Raw genomic sequence first — 26320 nt, 5'->3', positions numbered from 1 at the left:
ATGTTTAACGACGGTAAACGTTTCCACCAGCATGGGCTGTTCGGTGAGAGTATCGGTGCCGTTGCCCCTGGCCAGATGCCCGGGACGATGGAGAAGTGTTTTCCCTATTCGATCCTGTCGAAAAAGCAGCAGCTGCTGGCGGCTGGCAGCTTAAACGGGGCGATCGTAAAGCAGCCACCGCCTGGCGCTATTCCCTCAAGGCCCTCGGCAGGTCCGCCGCTCGGTGCCGGTTACCTGACCGCGGTCCTTCCACTGGCTGGGACAAGCGCTTCCAACAGCACGCCCGTTGAGCTCGATGCCGGCGGTGCCGGTTTCTACGCGAACGCGATGGTTACCGATGTGGGCATCTGCTTCAGCATGAGCAATGTCAGTCTGAACGGTGAATATCATCCGCCACTGCCCGCGATCCCATCCGTCGCCATGTCGACGGTGGAGAGGCGCAGATCGCACGAGGATCCCGGCCCGGAAACCGCCCTGACCAACGCACGGAGGCGTGCGGCCGCCTTTGTACCACTGACGCCAAACGCTGTCGATAGCATACTCCCTCCACAGCACGCTCCTGGCGCCGGTTCCAGTAGGACTTCGATGCTGCCCACGCAGTCATTCCCGGTAGTCCCTCTGGCACATCAAGCACTACACCACCATCCTGCTTCCACTGTGTCACTCCAGCAGCTGCACCATCAACAGCAACAGGCAGCGAGCATCGTCCATCCGATGCGTCATCCGCTGCCACGGCAGCGATCGCTGGTCCTGCCCGGGAAGAGTCCGTACGGTAGCACACGTACCGAGGTTGGTCTCTCTGGTCTCATCACGAGCACCGGCTCGTCGCGGTCCTCTCCACCGTACTTCAAACAACCGGTTGGTAAGATAAACTCCATCTGCCAACCGGTAACGCAAGCGACGACCCTCTACCAGGGACCCGCTGTTGGACATCCCTTAAATCGGCGCCTCCCGCTGCAGTACTTACCGGCAGCACCACAACCCACCCAACCCGTGAGCATAGACCACCCGACGGCAGTCGCCCTGGAGTACTATCGGCTCGCGATCGAGGCAACCGGCAAGAGGCCAGTCTGTGAGTCCGAACCGGGCACGCTCGGTAAGGATGGTGTTGATGGTGCCGTCCCCACTCTCGGGACATCGCGAAGCTCACTGGTGCATAGCAGTGCCGACGTGGAAAAACGGTTCATGAAGTGTTGCTACAACAACAACGAAGTGCTGCCAATACCACAACCACCATCGATCGGTGGAACGGTGTCGCTCGTGCCCAGTCCGTTCCAAGGGAACTCACCGTCCCCGACGTCACATACTCCACCTACGCTCGCACCATCCCATCCCGCTCTCAGTCGATCCTGTCCAACTTCCCCCCATGCGGTGCCTTACGCAATCCCGAGCACGGACCTGCTCGGTACGGGACGGGGCGCTGTCGTTCATCCGGAAGCCCTACCCGGTCGGCTGGTGGAGAACGACCCGCTCGACGAGGACGAACAGCCGATGGAGGTGTGTACCGATGGCGAGGACAACAACGATGGTGACGGTGATGAACCCAAAGACTTTAGCATGAAATCAGTAACCATGGCTGGCGATGGCAGTCAATACACGGTTCATGCTGCAACACTGCCAGTGGTGGTTGGTGATGGTGGTGGTGGTGGTGGTGTGGGGCAAGTCGCCGACTGTGGACTACACCCTGGTGAAGATCGTGGCCGACGGGAGCTGAAGGTAGCGCCGAAGAAGAAATGGATTCGACATTACATGAAGGGTAAATTTTGTACTTTTTTGATGGGTACGGGAAGGAGGGGGTGCTGAATAAACATATAATTATCCCAAAATTTAAATTACACAATGAAACATAATACACAACCAAAAGTCCCACTTGGCAAGTAATAGACCTTGTGTAGTGAAGTAACCTTGAGATATCTAGTTTGCTTTTAACTGCATCAATCACACTGTGTGCTATAGCCCAGCGGAAAGTGTCTCTGATTGTCACCCTGGAGAACGCAGGTTCAATTCCTACTGGGTAGATTTTGATATCGTTGATTGATTTTCCGTAATGTTTTGTTCTTCAATTGAACTGCTTAGGAGAATACAGCAAAAAGCCATTCGTGAGATTTTTACGTCAGCCAAGATTGCATGCTCTAGACCAGGGGTCGCCAAAGTTCAGCCCACCAACTGCTTCATTTAAAAATCCATCTACATTTTTATCGGGTTTGTTCACGATGTCTGGTTTAAACTCTTCCCAAAAAATGAAGATCAAACTTGTTGAACGAGGTATTTCTGTTATATTTTGAAAAAAGAAAAACCAAAATTCAACAAAAATAAGTATGAAAATGTTTAACACGTTGACTGCCAAGGGTTTTTAGCACACTTTTTTAGAACAATCTTTTTCAATAACATTTATTTATAACATTTGCTTCCCAAAGAATTGATATTAAATAGTACTAAAATTTTTATGTTGCATTTTCATTTATTTATGGGACAAAAACTTTTTAGAACTAATGACAGCTGACTATCAAAAATGATAGCCATGGCAGTCAACGTGTTAAAAGAGTTCATCTGGCTCTTTTTAGTACACGTATGCCGACCCCTGCTCTAGACAAAAATGCTTTTGCGAATGTAGTTCGACAATAAATATGTTTTTTTCTTCCTCTTTTCACACATACGGTGTATTATTACATGGTTTTCTAAAAAAAATGGCAAGAAATGAAATTACTGTTGTTGATTCATTTGACGGGAAAATTTCTTATGGCATTAAATAATACAAATAGATCAATTTACTATGAAAAACTATCCAGACTGGACACAAACACTGCCAACATTAAGAGCACACAGTTTTGAGCACTTCATTCTTGAAATTATCAAACAATAAGTAGACAAATTCATGCTACCTTTTACAAAAAATGTGTGCGTGAAATCAAGAAAACAAATAACTGAATAACACACCGTATCTTCTATTTGATGAAATGGGAAAAGGTACTCGAAGGGGACGAAAAATCCCCATCCTTAACGCTATCGTCTTTATTTTGTTTTCCATCGTTATCATTTAACATCAGTTTCCAACGCGTGGCCGGTTTGTTATCTTGCGGAAAAGCATTTCTTTGCTTTTTGCGATGTGCTTTTTTTTTGCGACCCAGCGTGTAAGTCTATTGACACAAACAGCAATTGTATGCAAACCGTTGTGCATGCCTCACGCTCGTTCGTCACCTTCGAATCCTTAGTGCGCAGTTTATGAAGGGTGTTTGTGGCATTTGTGTGTGTGTGTGTGTGTGTGGTTGAGTGGAAAGGCTTTTGTTGTTTGTTGGGCAGTGGGATGCGATCTCCGCTTCTTCCGCGGCGCTGTAATCCTGATGTTGTTGCATAACGCACACCTCGCCACCAGTCAGAAGCTCCCGGAGGAAACGGGTGAGTGCTGTGCTGCTTTCCAGCGGGTTCATCCGGGTGCCGCATCGAAAACACGCCACTGACGTGCAAAACGGTTGACGAATCTGTCGACGATGCACTTGCCTCCGGTCCCTCCGAAAGCCACATCCTCAAACTATCCGGGAATGAACGGAGGAGGGGGGGGGGGGGGAACTGGAATAGAATGGGTCAGTAAATTGCTCTCCAGGCGGCAAGTGGTTCGACAGCGTTACGCCTCGTCAGCACTCATCATCAACATCACCATCATCATCACACCGGAGTCCACGAGAGTGCATCGATGGCGGCATTAACAGCATGTGCCCGAGCACGCAATAGTTTAGTAACTATTTGCCTACTGCTCGTACCCGAGGGGCGGAGTGGTGGGGGTGGCGGCGAGGGGATAGAATGCGATCGAGGCGATAGCGGCCACACACAACCATGCCGCGCAAACCGGTTAGATAATAATAATAACGACTGATGAAACAAACATGCAACAAGTGTACGGTTTCTCCCGCCTCCGTCTCGTTCTGATCCGCTTGCGCCACCCCCTGGCTTAGCTGTGTGTGTGTGTGTGTGTGTGCGCCTGTCATGGTGGCGATCGTCTCAAGTGGCTTTCACGGTGTGACCACTTCCCACGGCAAAGGCGGGGCAGGGGGAGGAAGCGTGTTATCGGGAGTGCTAATCAAATGTGACTAGCTCTTAGTGCCGTGTGGAATATTCGCGAATAATGGAAACAAATAATCACACGGCGCACCCCCCCCCCCCCCCCCCTTCCTTGGGCGGAGCCCCCGCACACCCTTCTCTACCGGCCTGCCAATGCTTATCTGGTCCTGGTTCGGGGGCGGGTATGTTCGTTCAGTGCATGATGATTGCGCACGTGCGCACCCCCAGCTACCCGTATTACTGTTTTTCCTCCCCCGCTGGTTACTTTATTTTCTGGTGACTGTTTTCCGTTTTCGCCTTTAATACCCTTCTCCTAGCTAGCACTTCAAATCCTGCTGCGTTCGCGAACGTAAGACGGCTCGCCCAGCTCCCCTTTCTTCTTCTCCGCTCGTCCTGGGGGCGAATGTCATAACGAATCATTTGCGTCGTTCAACCCGTCCTTGCGTTCGTTCGGTGAAGGAATGGACGATTAATTGATTTGTTGTCTGGTTCCCCCCCCCCCCCCCCCCCCCTGCCCGGTCCAGCCGGGGGGTGGTTGGAGGGGAAGTACGCAAATAGGATCCGTTCGTCGCACGAGGGCTGCCGAGGAGTTGGGGATGAGTGGGCAGGTGACTGTTCGGTAATACTCTGTAGCGCATGTAACTGACACCGACCCTGGAGTGGAAAGTAGAAACCGCACGCTGTGTGTGTGTGTGTGTCCCTCGGAGTTCCGTTTCCACCGGCGACGTCGGCGGAAGGGAAGCGGAAAGGGAAGAGATGGCTGATTCGGTGAAGGTTACCTGTAGGTTGCTGCCGCTGGTGTCGTTATGCAACCAATGCAACAAGCATGCTGCTGCTGCTGATGCTGCTGATGAGGATGATGATGATGACGACAACCACACGGGGCACCACTGATGGTGTGAGATCAATGTGTGTGCGTGTGTGTTTGTTCTGAGAAAGGAACATATTTCAAGCAGTTCCCTTTCGCACGGTGGAACGCGAACTTGAACCTTACCTTCGATTCTGGGTGGGACGGGAACACACAAGGCGAGGGGGGAAGGCTCCGGGGTAGAACAGTCATAATAATATTGCAATAATGATAATACCGTGATCTAGCGCACCAGATTTCCCACCGGCGCCCCATAATAATATTGCGAGTCATAATAATATTGCAATAATGATAATACCGTGATCTAGCGCACCAGATTTCCCACCGGCGCCCCGCCCCCTTTTCCACCATTGGCAACGTGTTGCATTTCTGCTGCATTGGCGCTTTTTGCTGATGGATTTAAAACGGAAACTGCACGATGATGCCTTTTGTTGTTGAACGAATTCCGGGAGTAAAACAAACGTGCTTGGTTCGGGTTTCGAGTGATTTTAAAGCACTTTGGTTTGTTACTGGCAAGACGATCACTGGCTTTATGTTCTTTTATGTTTTAAACATATATCTGTAATGCATTTATTTATTCTCATTTTATTGATTATTGGTAAACCCAAATATCACACAAAATATTGTTTGTAGTTTTTTTGCATATAATTTTGTAAAGCTTTTATAGTGCTTTTTCGTTGTTTGCTTTCAAATGCTGAACAGTAAATATTCATATCGAAAACACGTGTAATATAATCTATGAGCTATGAGATAAAAAATTTACTTCAATAAACCATCTACAATACATATTTTTAAGCATAAAGTTGTATTTATTTAAACCAATGATATTCTATTCGGCTTAGAGCAGTTACGGGAGTGGTTTTCCGTTTTTTACAAAAAGTAGATCATTATTGGATACTTGCTGTGAAAATATTTTCGAACCATTAGTCAACTAACAAAAATCCTTGAATGAAGATGGATAGATATATAAATCTTTCTTTTATTTAAACATTCAATATAATTATTGCAACATACCGAGAAAAAATATCGATAATTTAATCCTATTATCTTAGCGAAAAAGTTCTAAAATGGAGGCGCCTGGTACTTTGTTCACATACTCAAATCTATCAAACAATACATGGGGCTTTATTTATCGAACTCACCAAAACTCAACAGTTCGATAATGAGAAAAGTGCTCTGTGCAGGAGAATATGCTTCTTGTCTTGTTAAGGTTTGCAATTTTGTAATTGAAAGGGTTTGTTTGTATGCATTTTCCCGAAGCCCTCCGTTCTGTTCTTATTTGCGAAGTATTTGCGGTTTAAACTTCGCTCCCACCAACTCGGTTAACCATACCATCGACACCACACGCTTCGATGTTCGAATCTCGCGTGGTACCGGCTGTTCAAGCGAGAGAAGGCCGACAAATATGGCATAAATAAAAATTAGTAACGATAAGCAAATAAATAAAACGCACGTGCGACGGTGGAAAACTGAAACCCAGCACCGTCGCGTTCGATGCGACAGCCGGTGGCGTTGGGAGACATGGTTTGGATGACGCTGGCAATGCTCTAGCACCCCCTCGCCCCAGCATAGTGCCGCGGTTCCACTTTCTGCGACAATTATCGTCACCGGCGGCGGCCATCATTGTTGCATCACACCGGGCCGGCATTATGGCACCATTTTTAATGTGCGGGTTTGCTAAGCTCTGCTCATACCTTCCGCTCCCCCCGCCCGGCGTTGGCCGGAGCGCTGCACGATAATTTAATTAAACACCCATCGACGCACGCTGCTGAGCCATCGAGCACGTGGTGAGTGATATTTCTAGAAGGGAAGAAAAAACAAAGAGCTTCTCAAGAGGGCATAGAACCAAGTCACAACTATGGAGCAAAAATTACCATTTAAAAAAAAACCACTGACGTGATCGTGTTTACTTTTAAGCGAATGAACAAATATAGTTAACAGCCACTTCATTTTATCTGTTTGGCTGCGTTTGAAAACAACATGCCTCCAACAGGTGAACGGCAAGCTTTTAAACCACCATCGGCCCTACACGGAATGTCGCCCACTGGTGGGGAAACATTAGCGATTAGAGCGCCAGCTAGACACATCGAACGCAACGATGTATGTGGCCAGGGAGGAATTTATTTGCACGCGCAACCACATGGCAGCACTCGAGGCAGTTTGCTCAAGGTTCCGGCAGCCGTCAAGCACACGGCAGTCGGCACGAACTTATCGCCGTCGTCTTTTGCGGACAAAACAATCGACAAGACCTCGTGGCCCGGCGTGCTTTTGTTTGCCGATCTCCGCCCCTCCGTGTGCGCTCTGTTTCGCTTTGCTCGGGGTTGGTTTTCCATACACCGCCGGCGAGGACGAAAGCAACGCAACGCGTCCGACAATAACTGCCAGCCGCTAGTGAATGTGTTATAATCGCATTATCGCGAGCGCCATCGTCATTGGTTTTTTATCCTGTTCGGTTCTGTTGGAGCTCAACCTGGCTCGAAGACCTGATTTGGCGGAGGAGAAAACAACAAAAATATGGCTTGAAAATAGTGGATTTGGGATCAAAAAATAAGAAATCTAAAGCAAGAATTCGTGGACAGCAGAATGACAAGCTCATGACTGTCAAGTGTGGTAGAGTGGCCTGCCCTGCAACGTATCTGCCACGTAATGGGTCGTGAAAGATCGGCGATCTTATATTACTGCAGAACCATTCTCAACCGTGAAAACTTAATTTAAATGAATTTGTCAATTTCAAAATTATTCCTCAGCATATCCTTGAGCCTGGGTTTAAATAAATTCAAAGCAAACATGCTAGAGATCGACGGTTGTTTTTTACATGCTACAATATTATATTATATACATTTTAAAATATTTTTATGACTTAAATTTAAATAAAACAAAAGTTTACCATTTACCCAGTTTTAATGCGTACAAGTTTCAATTTTGCAACGATTTAAATTATAAAGCATCGTCTACACGAATCGAAAATAAGTGACAGAAAAAGTGATATTTTCGCTTGTATTTTCAGAGTTTTGCGCCTCGTGTAGACTAAGCATAATAGAGACCCGGTTTTCAATATACAGTATCCAACATTTTCGCTCATTAAAGTTATTAGTATAATAGTTTTCTCATGAACCTGATCAATTGAATAACATTTATTTTCTAAATTATTCGCCCCTTGAAACATTAAAAATCTTTTCGAAAATTCCATATCCATTTTGCCCATTCAATGGCGAAAGGAAAAGATCGGCATGTTTCCCAACCCCATACCTTTTGACTTTATCTTTACTTTTTCTTCAACGATTCTGCGAATCTTTTATGAATGGACAGGCAGTATTAAGAGTTGCACATAAAAACAAAACAGCTAACACTGCACTCTGCAAAAAAACACCTGCGTGGAAACAATAAACTTGTAAATTAACGCCACCACCGGGGATTGGCCAAGCGCAATTTCATGCTGGCAGCTTTATTTTTATTTCATGTTTTTTTTTTTTTAACAAAATAAATCGCTACAATTGGAGGATGGAGGGAGGGTGGGCTTTGGTCTGTTTTTTTAGCTGTATTTTTGTTGGATAATTCGATAACGGTAAAGCGACCCATTCTGGCCATGTGACTGACGACGGGCGTTGCAAACGCAGGATAAATCCCTCCAACATGGATCGCCGTAAGGATGGGGCAGGAGCCCGTAAGGATGGGGCGTTCCATCGAACGCGTGTGTGTATAGGTTATTGTGAAGGTCTAAGACAGAGCCAGGCTCGTGGCGCGCAGCAGGAATCCGCCGGTAGAAATCCAGCGGAACCTTTGGGGCCGCATGGGTTTGATTGCATAATCGCAGATGTGTGCCGTATCGTCGCCATGTGCAGCGGACGTGTGTGCCGTGTTCGATGGACGTCATTCGCTATTGCGGCGAACTAGAGCACTCGAAAGCACCAGCAGGAGCAGGAGGGAGGATTGGTGTGGGTGGAGCTGCCACAGCGGTCCCTAGAAACGTTAGAGCAAGGTGATTATCAAGGTGTCTCCTCCTGTCCTCCCCGGGCAGCCATGATTCAATGTGCGCAAATTTGCCACCAACTCCTCAAACCGTTGCCGTCCGCTTTCCCTTCCCCGCTCCTCGTTTGACCTTCTCGCTATCTTCCTCCTACTCGGCCAAAGGAAAACAACGCATTGGCAAATATACATGGCGTGGTACCTTCCCCCCGCCGGAGAACGACGCGGGAGTTACAAACTGTTACAACTTACTCGCTTAGTTGAGCGAGAAATTCAGGGAACACTGTTGGGATTTGTGTGCGGGAGGGAAGGAAGCATCAATTTGGGGGTTGGGGGGGGGGGGGGGGGGGGGGAAAGAGTGTCAACTCAAGAACCGGGAGACCGTCGGCTCACGTGGAGCCCGCGTATACTGCAACGTAGCCGCAACCAAACATGTATACCAGGCCAGTTTTTCCGCCTCGTTGCACTTTATTCTGTTCGGTTCGGCGTTTGCTGCTGTAAGGATTTCATTTCATCCGCTTTTCGTTCGCTCGACACGACACGGTAAATTCATCGATAAATAATGATCGAGTGTGAAGACAGTAGGACACTGGTGTGTTCATGAAAACACGTCGACACATTCATTTTTAATCGTTTACAAATTGCCTATTGGAATATGGTTTCAAAACATTGCCCAATTTTGAGCAAATAGAGTTAATTAACAAGACGTAAATCATTTCTTAATACCAGAATGAGCATTTATGATATATCTAAGATATAACAAAATCGAAAAACTTTACTATGTTATCGGCAGATCATTTGATTCATTCGACTAGAGTTTAGTATTTTTAAGTATTACTTAGATACATTTAAGTCATCGGGGGCAGTTTTTGAAACTATTTAGTTGTTCACAGCACGCATATCGAGCTATTATAATTGTTTTATGTCATAATAATTAAGTTACCATTATTAGTCATTGGTTTGATTTCAACCATCTATATTAATTACTATTCACTACTTTTATATTGGAATGAACAGAGATTCGAATATCATGGTAGTCAATAAGTAAATGCAGAAGTACTGCACGCCACAAAATTCAAATCAGAAATTGAAACAAAGAAATGAATGTTTGTTTTTTCACCCCAGTTAATTATTCTAATCACTGATGCTACGGGTTACTCTCTATTAGTAAAAGCTTCAAATTATCATGATAATCTTTCATACTGATTCAATCAATTGAATCGGGGTTTTCCCATCACTAGTTTCAATGTTAGTGCAACTGTATGGAGGCCTTAAAGTAACCCAGTTTTTACATTATTAGACTAAATTTTTCAAAAATCTTTTTTGATGCAGTTTTAGTGACTACTGATTATAAATGACTGTTTGTCCTATCTTATAGCAGTTCAAAAGTATAAACTAATTCATACGCTCAAATTGGAATATTTGGGCACAAAAGTTATAAAATCCACCGCAAAATAAATTTGACAATAAAGCTGTCATCATTTTTGTTATTAATAAATATAATATATATACAACAACTTTTCCTTCCATTTGGAATTTTTTACCTTCTTTAATGATCGATTCGCATTTGGTCGCATTTAGAAATAAGCACTACCGGAGAGTTTCGAAACTCATAATCAATTCGTCGGCCTCTCTGGACCGAAAGCAGTCTACTTATACTCCGATGCAATCGGAGGGTTAGATAATCATCTCCCCGAGCTCGAATGGCGGAGAATGAGGGTTGCATTCCGTTTCCCTGCGGCGGCACGACGACCCAAGATTAGCGTAATATAACATATGCACCTAACGCCGCGCGGTACCGAGGACCCGGTATGTAAAGCGGACGGTTTTATTGTGTTCTTGCCCGGATGTTGTTACGTCGCCGGCCCAGGCCTCCGTTAGAGACGATCCAACGGTTCTGGAAGGGGGAGGATGTATACGTACCATACGTGCTGCCCATGCGTGTGCAGGAAAGGAAGATCGGGATCGATCGGATTCATCACTCTGGTTGCCCTCGTCTGGCAGCTTTTTAAATCCTTGCGGCAATGCACCGTGCTGCCTTTTTTCTCTATCCTCATTCCGTCAGGAATTATGTAAGCGAAACGAAAGCGAATAATTAGTTCTGGGTTCGAAAACTATATCGGATCGCTGCGATTACACCCGGTGTTTATACAATTCCACCAAGGAAAGGACTCCCGAAGGTGATGCATAAGAGAAGTAAAAACGAGCCGCAACAGGGCAGTGCATTTGCTTGGCGTGACCTCACGAGAGAATGAAATGATTAGAATTGGTAATCGGCGCAGCATGTTTTAAGGGATAAGGCAATAAATTCTGCCATCGATCAATCGTGTTCTTCAGAGCTTTAGGAGCTTTGTTTTTGTAGGATGAAGATTTTGGGTTGTGTTTAAGTGGCCGGTTTTGAAAGTTGGTATACTCCATTTAAATATTTGTTACAAGTAATTTCACTTTGCCATTTGATATATCACATATTTTTCACAGAACTTTCAGACATAAGAAATTGATTCAGCAAAATAACACAAAAAGTTCGCACCTAAAATAATACCATTACTCGGTAAGTGGAGGTTTGCGTCCGGCTTACTTCACCGTGGTCACGTAATCATATTGCCTCCATCCGGCTGTCCCAGTATCGGCAGTGCAAACGCTGGGACACGTGCCTTCTGCTCCGCACGGCACATCCTCTCCGTTTCGTTCCACTCACTCAACATGAAGCGCAGCAGGACAACAACAGGTCTCAACAACTTTCCCTAGAAATGCCGCGTCCGCATTCTCCTATTTACACACATTTATATATCCTTCCGATCGCTACTGGCGGCCCGACGAAGGAGACGAATGGAGTCGATTGGGCTGATGCAATTGTTTGGCGTAACAGCCACCCTATTCCGAGGAACGTGGAGAGAATCAGTGCGAGTCGACGTTGATGGTTAGCTAATTAGTACAAAAACACCTGGCTAAGAGTCCTCTCCATGAGAGTTATATCCTGAGTGCCGTCAGTTGTTCAGACTACCTTTGAAATGAACCACCTGAAGACAACGTTTTGCAAAAGTTATTCACTTCTTAATACGCTGACAAGAAGAAGAATACGCTGACCTTTTGGCGAAGTTTTGCTCCTTTGTCCTGGCTGAATAAGCTAAGAATCTCGCTGTTAAGGTCATAGATCATCAGAGATCATGGGCATTAGAGGGTCTTTGCTAATGTTTCACGCTTTACGTAAGCGATTGTTGTAATCAACTGTAGCATTCATTGCAAGGACTTCCTTTCGCAGTTGGCGCTTTATGTTTGATGTGAAACTTTTCCGTCGGTTGTTCAAAGAGTCCACACTGTCGGGTGTTATATTACGTCAGAACTGCTGTAGCACGCGCGTGGATGAATCACTTTCGCGTACACTTAAAAGCGGATTTCTTTCGAAAAATTTTCTTGCATCCACTGCAGCCTTTTCGAGTATTCTGTTGTAGATAAAGGTGATTAATTTAGTTCAATTTCTGATAGATTCGATCTCACTGCTCTCTAAGATTCTTATTGAGAATGTTTGTATCGAGAATTGATTGCTTATACATCATTTTGTTTGTTTCATATTGTTTTTTTTTTTTTGCATAGGAATGGTCTTGTGACTGTGGTGTTGTTCGTGAATTGTTTCTACTACTCGCATACACATATCAATCACATGAATATCTGTTAGTTGTTAACCGTTTTGAAAACAGACCGAGAATTTATGTACTGTACTATTAACTTTATTTAACACAGTTTTAAAAGGGCTGAATGATTGATGTTTGGACTTACTAAACTATTTTGCTACTTTAGTTTTTGCCAAAAGGAAAGTTTACACAATCTTTACGAAAAGTTAGCCAGATATTAGCTTACACTAGAGGGGAATGAACTCGACACTGTGTAACCCAAATCCAGAAAGACGTACGAAGTGTTCTATTTATCCCTTACGGAGTTCTTGTTACTGTATGGTGGAACGACCTTTCATATATTCTCAGAAGCATTAAGATTAATTCAGAAGACAAAAATAGCAACTGGTGGTGTAGAAAAACTAAATTAGGTTAACCGCAATCTGCTGCTTATTTCTAAGAACCCATTCAATTTGGAGTATGTGAAGTACTTGTCAGTGTCTGATACGTTAAATGGAAAAAACTTTTCCTACGAAGCGTAGCTTTGTTTAAGTTGAAGATAAATTAGACTTCCCTTGGTTAGGATTAACCGGACTACCAAGAGTCATGGGATTAACAAGTCACCAACAGTCAATAAAACCGCGTGGTCCTAAGTACGATCTACGGTCATCTAAGGTGGAAGACGTTGTCCAGAGAGATGCACCCAAGTGTGTCACCAAATGGCAAGGAGGAGGAATCCGTAGCTAGATGGTGGGTCGAAGGGAGGAAGGGGGGGGGGGGCAATGCAGTGGAAACGTGATTGATGAGCAGCCGCGTGCTCGGTAAAAACGTGCACAAGCCCACGATGTGTGCCGTATGGGGGACGAGATGTTCGGCGCAGTAGGTAGAGGGCGATGTCTCAAATGCACACAAACAGCAGGCGACCTCTTTCCTCCGCCAATGAGAAGCCTCATCGGCACACACACACACACCCAAAACCCACACAACGGTACCCCGCCGATTCCCGGATGAGGCTGTGATGACGCTGGCCGTTATCCAGGAATCTACTGCAACAACCTCTCCCCTCAACCCCTCTCTCCCACCCTTGCCGTGCCCCTCTCCAACGGTCTCAGGAATGGTTGATCGTCCCGTGGATTTTGCGATTAACTAATCGTATTCCGTAGGAACTCTACGACCAAACGGAACCGCTGGAAATGTAATCAACAACGTCTCCCTTCTAACCATCCACTCCACCGAGGATTTGCAATAAGAATCTATTTTTCATTCCGACTCACAAGTGCATGTAATTATCTGTTCAATATTCACGCGATATGAATTTATACTGGTGATCGCGTTTCAAATGGTGTTTCATTGGTTTGTTTGTTGGCAAATATCAACAGGGAGTTAGAAAGGATTTCCCTACACTGTTTGGAAAACATCGAACAAAAAAACCAACCACTATGCCGTTTTTGCTAGTACAATTAGATATGCTATATAACTACTGTTCTGTCGGTTGCGGAACTTCACCGCCTGGCGAGTAATTTATCAAAAATATCATTATTGATTCGTTCAAGAAAGTTAGCACTTGAAAATTAAGTTAACGTACGTTCAATCATTTCTAAAAATTAAAATCTTTTGAATGAATTGGTTTTGCAAATGTAAATCTGAAAACCTAATATTTTGAAAAATGTTCGTAAAACATAAAAGAAATTCATTCAAGTCATATTTTTATCGGAATGAGGACGCGGTTTTACAATTAAAAATATAAAACAGGTGGTTTGTCTCAAATATGCAAAAAAAATTAGAACTACAAATTAACGTTAAAATTGGATGAAAATGGAACAATCAATTTAATTATGAATTTTTCTTTCTCTCTTTCTCTTTCTTCAGATGAACCTCTCGTCAATGGGCACTCAACGGCTCCGCCACTGGTCGTCATTTCAACCAACGGCAGCCAGCACCATACGAAGCACCTCACCACCAACCACGTGTCCTTGGTCCCAGCCACGACCCCCACCACCCTAGCCACCTCCCCGATGACGATCGACCTGTCGACGAAAGGGTTGCAGCAGCATCAGCAGAGCGCACATTATCAGCTCCCGGGCGGTCACCAGCCGCCCACGGTACACCCCGTGCTCGGTGCCGGCACGGTCCTTCCCACGACGCCTCCCGCCACGAACCTAACGTCCCTTTCGTCCTCATCGTCCTCCTCCTCGTCGTCGTCGTCCTCATCGTCCTCGTCGTCGTCGTCATCGTCGTCGTCGTCTTCGTGCTCGTCGACGTCATCGGCAAGCTCGACACTGACCGTGTCCCCGATCGACGACTCCCAGTCGTCGCTAAACCTCAGCAATGGGTCCAGCATCAATGGTTACATCACCAGTCACAGTGCCAACGCCATCAGTACCGCGGGTGGAACGCCCCCGGCCACCATCGTCACCGGCAGCGGAAGCGGCTCGTCTCCGCTTCCGCCCGGACTGAGCGGTGTCCTGCCGATCAGCATCAACGGGATACTGCAGGCCGCCACCTCCGGCACCACCAACGGGACCAACGCAATCGTAGCCGGCGGGCCGCTGCCGGGCGTGCATCAGCTATCGCTTGAGGCGGTAGCGATGCAGCAACAGGCGGCCGCACACTCACCGTCAGCCGGTTCCGGGGCCGGTGCCATGTTTGCCAACGTTCCCACTGGCACGCGCCGAAGAACCACTAGCTCCAACAGCAATGGGTACGTGTCGCAGTAGAGAGGAGAGGGGAGAGAGAGACCTTCACCAACGTTGTGAGATGTGAGAAGGAGCGTGATTAATTGACCAGGATTTCCCCCTTTTCAGTGTCGGAACACGCGAGGTGCACAACAAGCTGGAGAAAAACCGACGGGCGCACCTGAAGGAGTGCTTCGAGCAGCTGAAGAAGCAGCTAAGCCTCCAGCCGGATGAGAAGAAGATCTCCAATCTGTCCATCCTGCACGCGGCCATACGCCACATTCAGGTACGGCAGACACACTCCGCAAACACTCAAAGCATTTTGTTTAACCGTGCTCCCTACGTTTCCCCTTTCTTACACACAGCTACTGAAACGGAAGGAGCGCGAGTTCGAGCACGAGATGGAGAGGCTAGCGAAGGAGAAGATTGCGGCGCAGAACCGGATTCTGCTGCTGAAGCGCGAGATCGACGTGTCCCGGCTGGCTCCGGACACCGACATCACCCCGAATCCCTCGAGCGGAAGCCTCAACCACGTCGCCGGAGGCGTGCAGCCCGACCGAGGTAAAGACGGAGGTTTCGATTCGATTTTAATATCTCGAAATTGTCGATTTTAATATCTCGTAAAAGGCTGAATATTTTTACAAGAAAATAAGACTTTTCTTTAAATCCATAGCTGCATCTGAAATTTTTCTGTTCGACCAGTTCCGAGAACCAACTTGACTATCCCTAGAATGCTTTTTAGGGGTCATGTAGACCCCTATTTTGGAAACGCTATAACTTCACTATGTTCGAATATTTCAAATCAAATGACAAATCCGTTAACTGTTACTTTTTAGTATATTTGTCAACTACATTTTTGGTTTTTCGATGCATTTCTTTATCATTCCGCTAGCTCGGTGTAAAGTAAAAACGGTCGAAATTGTGATTTTTTTTAGCTTTTTTTCATTCAAAATTATAGATTTGAAATCCCGAAAAAAGTATGCGCTAGAAAGTTGGTATGTTGAGGAACATTTCAAAAATAAAATCATATTTTTACAATTGAAGATTTAAAATATCCCCAATTCCCATAGTAACGTGTTCCTCATAACGCTTCGAAACGCTCGCGTACGGAATAACGGAACAAAGCACAGAACGGAAACAACCTATGGAACATTTTAAAATCCACATCTTCAAGATCAAATTGTGGCGTCATTTGTTTTCTTAAAAATATGAAATTTGTTTTTAAAGGTGCCCTAATAGACATATAAGCGTTATAGCGCACACTTTTTTTCTGAATTGACATGATAATTTAAAAAAAAATGGAAAAGTGTTACAATTCTATTTACGTCGATCTTTTTTGCTTTACACCGAGCTATTGGAATGAAGAAATGGTACATCAAAACATTAAAAACGACAGAATATCGTTAGCAAATATACTAAAGTTTACGAATTACGGAAAAATTTTCAAAGATAGTGAAGTTATATCGTTTTAAAAATAGGGGTCAAAATGTATACTAGTGTTAAAAACAACCGCCCTCCTATGTGGCAATCGAGTTCCGTTCGTGGGCGTACAAGAAGGAGCTGCATCCAATGCTGAACGCGGTACTTTGACTGGACAAAACCGTTGCGAAAACAAAACACACATGCGCACCCGAGTTGAAATTGGGTGGATTGATTTGTGTATTTGGTTTAGCTTAAATATTCCTTTCTCGTTTCCATTGCAAACAGTGTATGCATTTTATGGTTGCTCTTTTCCTTGCAACCGGCAGTGGGGCGGGAGGTAAAAAGGGCTCCCAATTATCATTAAATCAATGTGCAGCAACTTGAGCATTCGATGATCGAACGTTCGTACCAACTCTTCGGTGCATATGGAGCATGGTGTTGGACATTCTGCCAATCTCGGTGCAAATCGCATCTCTTTTGCTTTACAAAAGGTGTGATTTTCAAACAAGGTGTACGCTCTTTATAAATATGCTATTAGTTCCCGGTGCGTAGGTTCAATCGCGAGAAAAGAAATATCAAACAAGGACGAAGATATGGGGGTTTACACAAAAACCAATGGTTTGGCGTAACGAATGCATTTACACAATGCGGCGCTCTTTTGATTACTCATTTACTTCAAAAACTCGTCAAACACCCAATACATCTATAATATTTTGTGTTCATTTCTTTTTCAAACCCATGGAAATGTTACGTGAATCGTGTAAATTCTAAAATGCTCACAGTTTTGTAGTTAACATAAACATGTACTAACATAAACGTTAATGTTAAATTGCGTACCTTAAACAATAAGTTGTATTACTTTTCTGCTTCCGATTCACCAACAAACGTTCTCCCGCATTACTATTTGCAGATCACCTAACGGAAAACAATATTCTCGGATCGATGGTTCCAGGACGGAACGGTGTACGGTATAGCTCCAGCAGTTCCCTGTCCAGCATCGCTACGAATGCGTCCATCGGTAACCTGCCGGTAAGTGTGAGCACTGAGTTTTCCCTTCTCGGAGAAACGCAAAACTATAACGCATCCTTTCTCGTTTCCGACGCTACAGCTACAAACGACGATTTCACCTGTCCTGTCCGTGTCCTCGCCGAGCCGGGGTAGCCCGGCGCTTCACCGCAGCTCGACGACACCACCCTCGTCCGCAACGGTGACGGTGGCAGCGACCATTGCCCCGCCATCCTCGCTATCGGTATCATCCGTGGTGCCCCTCTCGTTGACCACCAAGGGCAGCAACGGGTTAGCGTCCGAAGCGCACAATGGCAGCACGCAGCCGACGCTCAAGTTTACCACGGCACCGCTGAACGGACTGAACCTGAGCAATGCGTCCGTGGTGAACGGTAGTGTGAACGGCGGTTCCGCCGTGACCGTTAACGGCTTGACCAGCACTACCGCACCGCTACCTGTCATCGTCGGTGGTAAGTAGCGAACCTGGGTTCCAAGTGTGCGCTCCTTAATTGAGCTTGTTCATTGACCTGTAAAGTGTTTTAACTAGTGTTGCGTAATTCAGATTCAGATTCATGATTCTGAATGATTCTTTTAGAGGGACTCCTTTTTTGACTAAAAGTCTTGTCATCAAGCAACTGTTTTCAAATGTGTGTTGCAATGTGTCTAATGATTGTCCTTGTTTTCCACAGCCAATGGAACGACCAACATCGTCGGTATAACGCACTCGCAGTTGCTTACTACGACGGCCGCGCCATCGATCCAGACGCTCCCATTGAACCTGAACGTCACGTCCAGCGCCATGAGTAACGGACTGAGTGGAAACGGCGCCGGTGGCCCCACGTCGATCGCCATCACCACCAGCTCCAGTGGGCACCTGTCTGCCCACCAGGCCCTACAGTTGACCACCTCCACCGCCAAGAGTGGGCACGTCGGTGGGGTCAACGGCAACAGCATTACCACCACTGCCAGCGGCACAAACGCCCGGACGGTCTACAATACCGGCATGGCGAACGGCACGACGACCCTCCCCACCACGTTGGCGGGCACGACGGTGGTAACGGCGGCGGGTTTGCCGCTACTAGCCGCCGCCAGCGGCAAAGAACTGATCAACGGTACGATCGGCAAGAACGGTACCGTACGGACTGATACTAGTAAGCTTGAGATTATCGCAACCCAACCGCAACCCACCAATCACACCGCGGCCGTCGGTGCCACGGCGGCGGCCCTAGACCCACCGGGAACGAAGGTTATCACGCTGATGAATGGTAGCACGTTCGCACTGGCCCCGCTCGACAAGGACAGTAAGATGGTAAGTCGCCAGCAGCACGGCCTGCCGCCAACCGCCGGTGCCCATCTTACGCTCTACTCCCTTTCGCCACAGGGTGTTGTCTACAGTCCCATCCTGCTGCCGACCCCGCAAGGACTGCGCGTCATACAGCCGGGCTCCAACGGGCTGGCAACGATCGAGCTTGCACCGCCGAACGGCGGTAACCGACTACAGCTGCATTTAACTCACTAAGCACATTCAAGGTGGTCACACTGAGAGGCACAGAGAGCCACCTGTACAACGCTGGCCGGCCGAAACTGGAACGTTGCTGGCTGACCAACATACGCTGTTAGTCGTTTGAGGAGGCTGTGTGCTTAGCGAGTGGAATCAACTTCATTGGTTTATTTTGTCTGAAAAACTAAAGCAACAAACACACGCGCACGCACACAAACACAGACACATCTTTGTCCGGAGGATAATTAAACGGGGACCAAAACGCTAGCGGCAGTTTCTACTTTGCCCTCTACACCGGACACCGTATAGTGGTGGAGGAAAATCAGGCTGAACCATCTGGTAAAAGCTTTACATTTTCTAACCACGAAAGCATTTCCATTCACAACTGAAGGTACGTTTGTAGTAAATTTAATATGTTTTTCAAAAAAAAAAATTACTAACAGGCATGTTTTACTTTTTTTCTTTGACAGCGTTTACTTTTAGCAATGAATGCCATGATTTATCACCATTTTCGATTGGTTTTGGGTTCATACTACAAACGAAGCAACAAACCACAGCAGTTTCAGCCTACTTTGTTTGGGGATGGTTTTGGAAAACTGAAAAACAAGTGCACTATCTACAACACGCCGCATCATCTCACCCATTCCGTGACAATCAACGCATCGCAGCACCCCGCATTACTTGCGAAAGGAGACCAATCTGCTACGGATTCTACTACTGTGAACCTACTACACGTACTACTACTTCTAATACCGGAATTGAGCACACGCGCAGCCCGTGTATGGTATTATTATGCTGACGGCATCAGCAGCATCAACCGTTTTATTTCTTGAACGTCCCGCCGCCTGAGTTTCGAATTAAGTAGTTTTAGATCAATCCCGTTTTAGCTCCCCCAAACAACGTACTGTAGCGCCGGGGCTATGTTAGCATATTGGCATGGAATCGCATTGGGAGCTAGTGCTGGGCGAGCGAAATGATGGCAGGGTAGACCAACAATCAAACCACACGCAACAACGCGCGACACAACAGTACACATTTTGACCAATATTAGTCACTCGCTGCCATCCATTGCCCTCTCGCCCCGCGGTGTTTGAATGTGTATGTGTGTGTGAGTGTGTGTGTGTGTGTGGGTGAAAGATTTGATGCTGTGATGAGTGCGGGCGCGCAGGAGAAGTGGCGTGTGCAATCCATACCGATCGGTTTCCGGTTTCTTCCACCATTACCTTCCGTCTCTCCGATATGGGCTTTTCTGGTTTACACTTTCTTTTTTACCACCATGAGGTGAAAAAAAATAAGTGGATAAAAAGAAAAGCTCCTATGTGGGAGACCGAGATACAAATCGTGAAGAGCCATCATATTGTACAGAATCTTAAACTTAAAAATAAATTAAAGATACAACTCATATGTACAACAGAACAAACTAATGTGACGGAGAAAGAGGAGCTGCTCGTAACAAACCTATACAAGGTAGCATAAACTACACAGTAGTGAACAATAAGCGTACATACGAACGGTGAATGTGAATTGCCGGAGAAAGAACCACTTTTATCTACCTACCTAGCGCTACTCCTACTTTTACGGTTACGAATACACTGGTGTTAGACTAGCTACGTGTGTGTGTCTGTATGTGTGTTGGTGTGTATGTTGTGTAGTTCTGTTGTAAATGTAAAATGTTCCCAAAGCTGCATCCTGCAGTCGGAATAAAGTGCACGCCGAGAGAACCGTGGAGCGAAAGGATCGAAACAACACTAAACATATACTATCGAAATAGTGTAGCCGTTATTTATGTTTCGCGGTGGTATGTTCATCGAAAGTAGTAGTCAAACAGTCACTAATAAAGTCTTAGCAGTACAATTATCCTTACGGAAGTAGGCGTTGGACAAACAGTACACAAACACGTACAACCCGATGCAAAGGGTATAAACAAAGGATCCTAGAGGGCACTGCTTTGTAGGAGTAGGTTGCGGTACAGCAGATTGCATTTCAAAGTATTACTAGACCGAACCGAATTCAAAAAGGAAACTCTCATTTGGTTTGCGATGGGAAGGTTTTGGTTTGTTGGCTTTTTTCTATAGCTACATATTCAGATGCCTTTTCTCGCTATGAGGAACACGTTGAAAAAAGTCAGAACGTTTGCACTATGTGTTTCTCGGTTGGAACCAGATCTAAATCAAGCATGAGGGCACCACTACGTGCCCAGAAGAAGCCATTGGGCAGTACAAATGATTGGTTTCCGGCATTGTGGGTGGGAGTTGAATGAGACTGAGCGAAACTTGAAATGAATCCGTTTGCAGAACGAAAGGAGTCGATGAATAATGATGAATTTTTTTTTTTTTTTGTTATGAGTCTACTCTTTAGTGCTTTAGTAACACCCTCACGAAACCAAACGAGTCAACCGAACCAGAAGATCTCACGATCTTATCCACACAAAAAGCGTGCCCGATCAATAAAATAGAAACCCATCTTTGTAAGTAGAGGAAGATGGTCAGCAAAGTGCCGGTTTGTAGCGAGGCAAGAGAAAAAAAAAATGGCAAGGATGAAAGTGTATAAGGCAAGCAGTTTGCGAGTAGTTTTAAAAACTATATAAATGTCTTGTACACAGTAATAGTAACGAAAAGAAAAAAAGAGAATGAAAACTCCCATTAAAATGGGAGCTAAACATTAAATGGGCGCAACTTTTTGCCGCAGTATGAATATGCAGAAATAAAGCGAAACAAAATAAGGGACAAAAGATAAGCACTTTACACACGTACACACTTTATAAACCAAACGAACATATATTTTTCTATGTACATATTTATCTGAAAAAAAAACCATCCCATGGTATGGGGTGGGTGGTCTTAGGCGGGAAGAAGCAATGCAGGGCAAGGCACAAGCAAATGGGACAATGTTGCAAGGGAAACAAAACTAACAAAAAAAGGAAACGCAGAGTAAAACACAACAAGTCATTACACGAAGGGAACAGTGAAATGCAACGTAAAGGATCAGCAAAACAACAATGAGAAATTGAGAAGATTGAATAGGAACACAGCAAAGAAGGAAGAAAAACAATTACAAAGAGGGTAGTTTTATTTATCACACTTTTATCGGCTAAAACAGTGCAAAAGCGTATCCAATTGTTCCATAATGATGTGAACGGGGAAACTGAATTTTAAATTTGTAATTATTAGTAATATTAAAGCGAAACCCAACAACAACAACAACCAAACATTCGCTGAAAGGTCAAAACGATATGCAACGATAGAAACAAGAAAGGCAGAGTGAGGAAACCGCGCGTGAGATAAACGCTCGCTTATTTGTTTTATTGTTTTGTTTATATTTTAATTTAATTATAGTAAGTTTATTCTATTGTGTACAGTATTTAAAACAAAAAATCGGTATAAAAGTAGAAAAGAGAAAAAAGAGAGAATAAAATCCTGATGAACAATAGTGATGGCAAAGTGTAATTTTTAATAAACCCGTAAGGCCATGTGCAAAAGTTCCGCAAATCGCCGCGGTGTCAATAATAAAGAAAATGCACAGGTTCACGAAGTAAACAACGGAAACTAAACTAAAATAGAACGAAGCCGATGGCACACCGGATGATGGGTAGGGAAGCGAGGGCTTGGTGAATAAGGGAGCGAGGGAGGGAGACGAAATTGTAAAAAAACCGTATGGCAAATAAAACGCAGATGATTCGCACGTTATTGTCGAGCGTATGCGACGGCCGGTAATCAAAAACATTAATTTAAAAACTAATTCATATGCAAATGGTACAAATGAACATGCCTCCGTTTCGTCGAGGATGTTTGATACATAGGTGAAGCCGATAGGAAACACACAAGGGGTTAGATTAAGGATGAACGAAACAGTTTCGAGGGGGAGGGGAAAGGTAGCGAAACAAGAAACAATACAAATCCGCAACCACACAACCGAGAAAATAAACGGAATCAGTGTGTACGGAACCTCGAACCTCCCGACAGACAGCACGACACATTTGAAGTAGCATCTATTTAGAAGAGTGTAGCTATTTGTATAAGCGTGTGTGTGTGTGAGTGTGAGTGTGTGTATGTTTCCGTGTCTCTCGAGAGAGGAAGTGATAGAAGGCGGAATGGGGTGTATTTTCCCTGCTTTCCGCAACGCAACGGGAAAGGACGTGGAGGATGGTCCTGTAAATACCGTGCGATCATCCGATCAGAGGATCGAAAGAGGCAAAAAGTCAAACGAAAATGAAACGAAGATAAAAATAAAAGGGAGAACACTCAGAAGCAACAGCTGTAGGTATAAACTATCTAATATGGTAAAATATGATTATCACTGAGGATAAAATTACTGGAAAAAAAGAACAAAATAAAAACTATTTAAAAATACTAGCAGTTCTGGTTTGAGTATTTTCTTATGCACTGAGAGAACAAATTAACGAGAGAAATTAATTTTTATCCAAAAGTTTTATTATTATAAAAGTAAAGTGGAAGTATTATTGGAAAATATCAATGGCTCCAACAAATCGAAGGTTTTATAAAATAGCTAACATTTCTGTTTCTTTTTATAGTAATTTGAATGAAAAAGGGAATGTTTTGCAAACATTGCAGCTTCAATCATAGGTTGTATGCTTTGATTCAACTATCTTCAAAGAAAATAGAATCGTCTTGAACAATATATAACTAACAGACGTTTCGTAAGGCACATTTGCAGAAAGTATCTCGAAAGTGAAGCATTGCTTTTGTTTTCATAAAGTTGTGCCATTTCCACACAGTTGATGAATGCAATCACGCCTTTTCCAGATGCCACATTACGGCTACCATATCCGGGCGCTGTTTGGGATCGTCGGCCGTGCACAGGTGGCCGGCCATCAGCATGTTGTAGCAGAACCGCAAACCGTCCGCATCCGTGTCCGGCAGCGACTTGTCCATCAGCTCGGACACGTGGACGTTGGCGTGCACGGCCCGGGCAATGTAGTCCTTCAGATGCTTATCCGTGCGCCGTTCGTCCCAGGCGCGCAGTCCGGTACCGATTTCGTACAGCACCACGCCAAAGCTGTACGTGTCCACCTTGGTGCTGAGCTCCTTTCGGTCGTAGAATTCACGCGGGATGTACGGCCGGGTGCCGTACACGCGCGACACCACCATAGACGTGTCCTGCCGGGCACCCTGGCGCGTCAGGCCGAAGTCGCCGATGCGTGGCTGTTTAAACTCGTTCAGTAGAATGTTGCCCGGTTTGATGTCGCCGTGGATGAACGGTTTCTCGCAGAAGGTGTGTAGGTACTGGAGGCCTCTGGAAGGGAAGAGTTTAAGGGAAGGCAATTTGCTGTTAGCACAAATTTAAAGAACTTACTATAAACACAGGGTGCGTATTGAATGTTTGCAGGAATTTTAAGAATTGGGTTACAGATTGTATGGTTGATGGATTTAGATGATTAATTCCTTCACTGAAGATTCGCAATCGTCATCTTCCGCGTACGGCTAATCTATACATACACTCTGTAGACTTCCTTTTATTTTTTTTGCTACGCGAAATACTTGTAACTAATTGTGATTATGAGCCTTGGGTCAACCACCAAAGGTCAGACCCCTCAGAGTCAAACAACGGTGTGCCAAAAGGAGACGCTGATTAATTAGGCCATGAGCATCAAGTAGGCATAGACATTTCTAAACACTACATACTTAGCCGTTCCTCGCGCAATGTTCATGCGTTCCTTCCACGTAAGCGGCGATGCAGGACGACGCGCAAAAAGGCTCTTGTCCAACGATCCCCCCGGCATGTACTGATACACAAGACATGGTTCCTCTGGGAAAATGGAAAACACAGTTAAACCATTGACCAGGATGAGTACTGTTTTGACGAAACACTTACTTCCGATACTGTATCCAAACAGTGGTACGATGTTGTCATGACGACAGGCATTCAGAAAGCGCAACTCGTTGATGCTTTGCTGCAGTTGAACATGATCCGCATCTCTCGTCTTCATCTTATTGTAGTCGAGCTTCTTAATGGCCATATACGTGTGCTTGAACACACCCCGGTAAACCGTTCCGAAGCCACCTTTCCCGAGTATGTTACGCTCGCTCCAGTTGTCGGTGGCGGCCGTGAGGTCTTCGTAGTTGATTTTCGGTATCATCCCGGACAGGTCAGCCATTTCGTTCGCAAACGGTGAGTTTTCTTTCGAGTTCGACCCATTGGCCGGCTCGTTACGATTTGTTGGCCCCTTTGTCGGCTGCAGTAGCGGCGATGGTTCATTCGGGCCACGTACGCCTCCATTCGTGCCATTCGGGGTACCGTTCCGTATGTTTGGATTATTGTTAGCATCGGTGCCGGAGAAGGTTCCCAGAGCTCCCATTGCAGCACCTGCCTTGGGTTGTTTTATCCACACGTGATAGCGCGGATCGACGTAGCGTTTGATGATCTCCATGCATTCGTACAGGTGTTCGCGCGAAAGCACAACGAAAAGTTCCGTAATGGTGTGATTATAGTTAGCCCAATTTTCTAAAAGTCCTTCACCTGGTGATCGTCTGTTTTGGTGGCAACACCGTCGGATTCCCTGTAGCGGAAGTAAGGAAGAATGGCGTTAATTTTATACGTAAATCACTTGACCAGATAACCGATGCACCGACAGCACGACCAATTAGCAATTACTTACCTCCAAATCCGCCCTCGCGTAGCCCATATGCTTCACGCCCAGATCGTACCATTTGTTATTAATCTCCAACAAGGCAGACAGCCTTTTTGTCTCCATTCTCGGTAACTGATGAATGAATTCAAAGTTGGCAAATTTTGTCACGGATATCGTGCTATTGGTTGGGGCTGTTAGGCCAACAGTTGCTGGTTCCGCGTTCGGTGGCGCCATCGTCACTGTGTTCTGCATTCTAGTTTCGGAGGTCTGAACCCTAACCACAGAATCAGCGTAGTTGGAATTCCCAGTTTACGGAAATCCCCGTTTGATGGGACAATTATCTCACTGAATGAATAAACACAACGATTTAATGTTGATGTTTACGTATGCATGAGGAAAACTAAAACTTGTGTAAGACAACAGGTTGTGGCAGGATTAGCTTGGGTCCGTTTTCGTAACCAACTGTCTAGCAACGTCAGAACAATATCGGTAAATCGATGAAAATTAAACAATTTGCCTTACCATTTAAAATCGTTCTCAAGCTGGTGCTTTATTGAAGAAATGAGTCTTTTCCACAACCATTTTAAGAAATAAAAATATATCTACTTTTTTTTACTCTTCAGAACC

The 26320-nt window shown here is 45.3% G+C and overlaps 2 protein-coding genes across 2 annotated transcripts; one reads left to right on the top strand and one right to left on the bottom strand.

Annotated features, from left to right (window-relative positions):
* On the top strand, positions 1-22533 carry LOC131260347 (mucin-5AC-like). Its single transcript, XM_058262049.1, has 9 exons — positions 1-1756; positions 14371-15202; positions 15306-15462; positions 15542-15737; positions 17509-17627; positions 17707-18073; positions 18293-18912; positions 18985-19495; positions 19575-22533. The coding sequence occupies exons 1-8, from the start codon at positions 1-3 to the stop codon at positions 19120-19122; spliced, it is 4185 nt and encodes a 1394-aa protein (XP_058118032.1). The 3' UTR covers positions 19123-19495; positions 19575-22533.
* A 738-nt stretch (positions 22534-23271) lies between these two features.
* On the bottom strand, positions 23272-26029 carry LOC131259594 (serine/threonine-protein kinase pelle-like). Its single transcript, XM_058261127.1, has 4 exons — positions 25721-26029; positions 24937-25621; positions 24747-24870; positions 23272-24357 (listed from the first exon to the last, which is right to left on the bottom strand). Exons 1-4 carry the CDS (start codon positions 25943-25945, stop codon positions 23853-23855), a joined length of 1539 nt encoding a protein of 512 aa, XP_058117110.1. The 5' UTR covers positions 25946-26029; the 3' UTR covers positions 23272-23852.
* Positions 26030-26320: the final 291 nt, after the last annotated feature.

Source organism: Anopheles coustani, chromosome 3, assembly GCF_943734705.1.
Source record: "Anopheles coustani chromosome 3, idAnoCousDA_361_x.2, whole genome shotgun sequence".
Classification (NCBI taxonomy): Eukaryota; Metazoa; Arthropoda; class Insecta; order Diptera; family Culicidae; genus Anopheles; species Anopheles coustani.
This window is presented reverse-complemented; position numbering and strand designations above follow the sequence as displayed.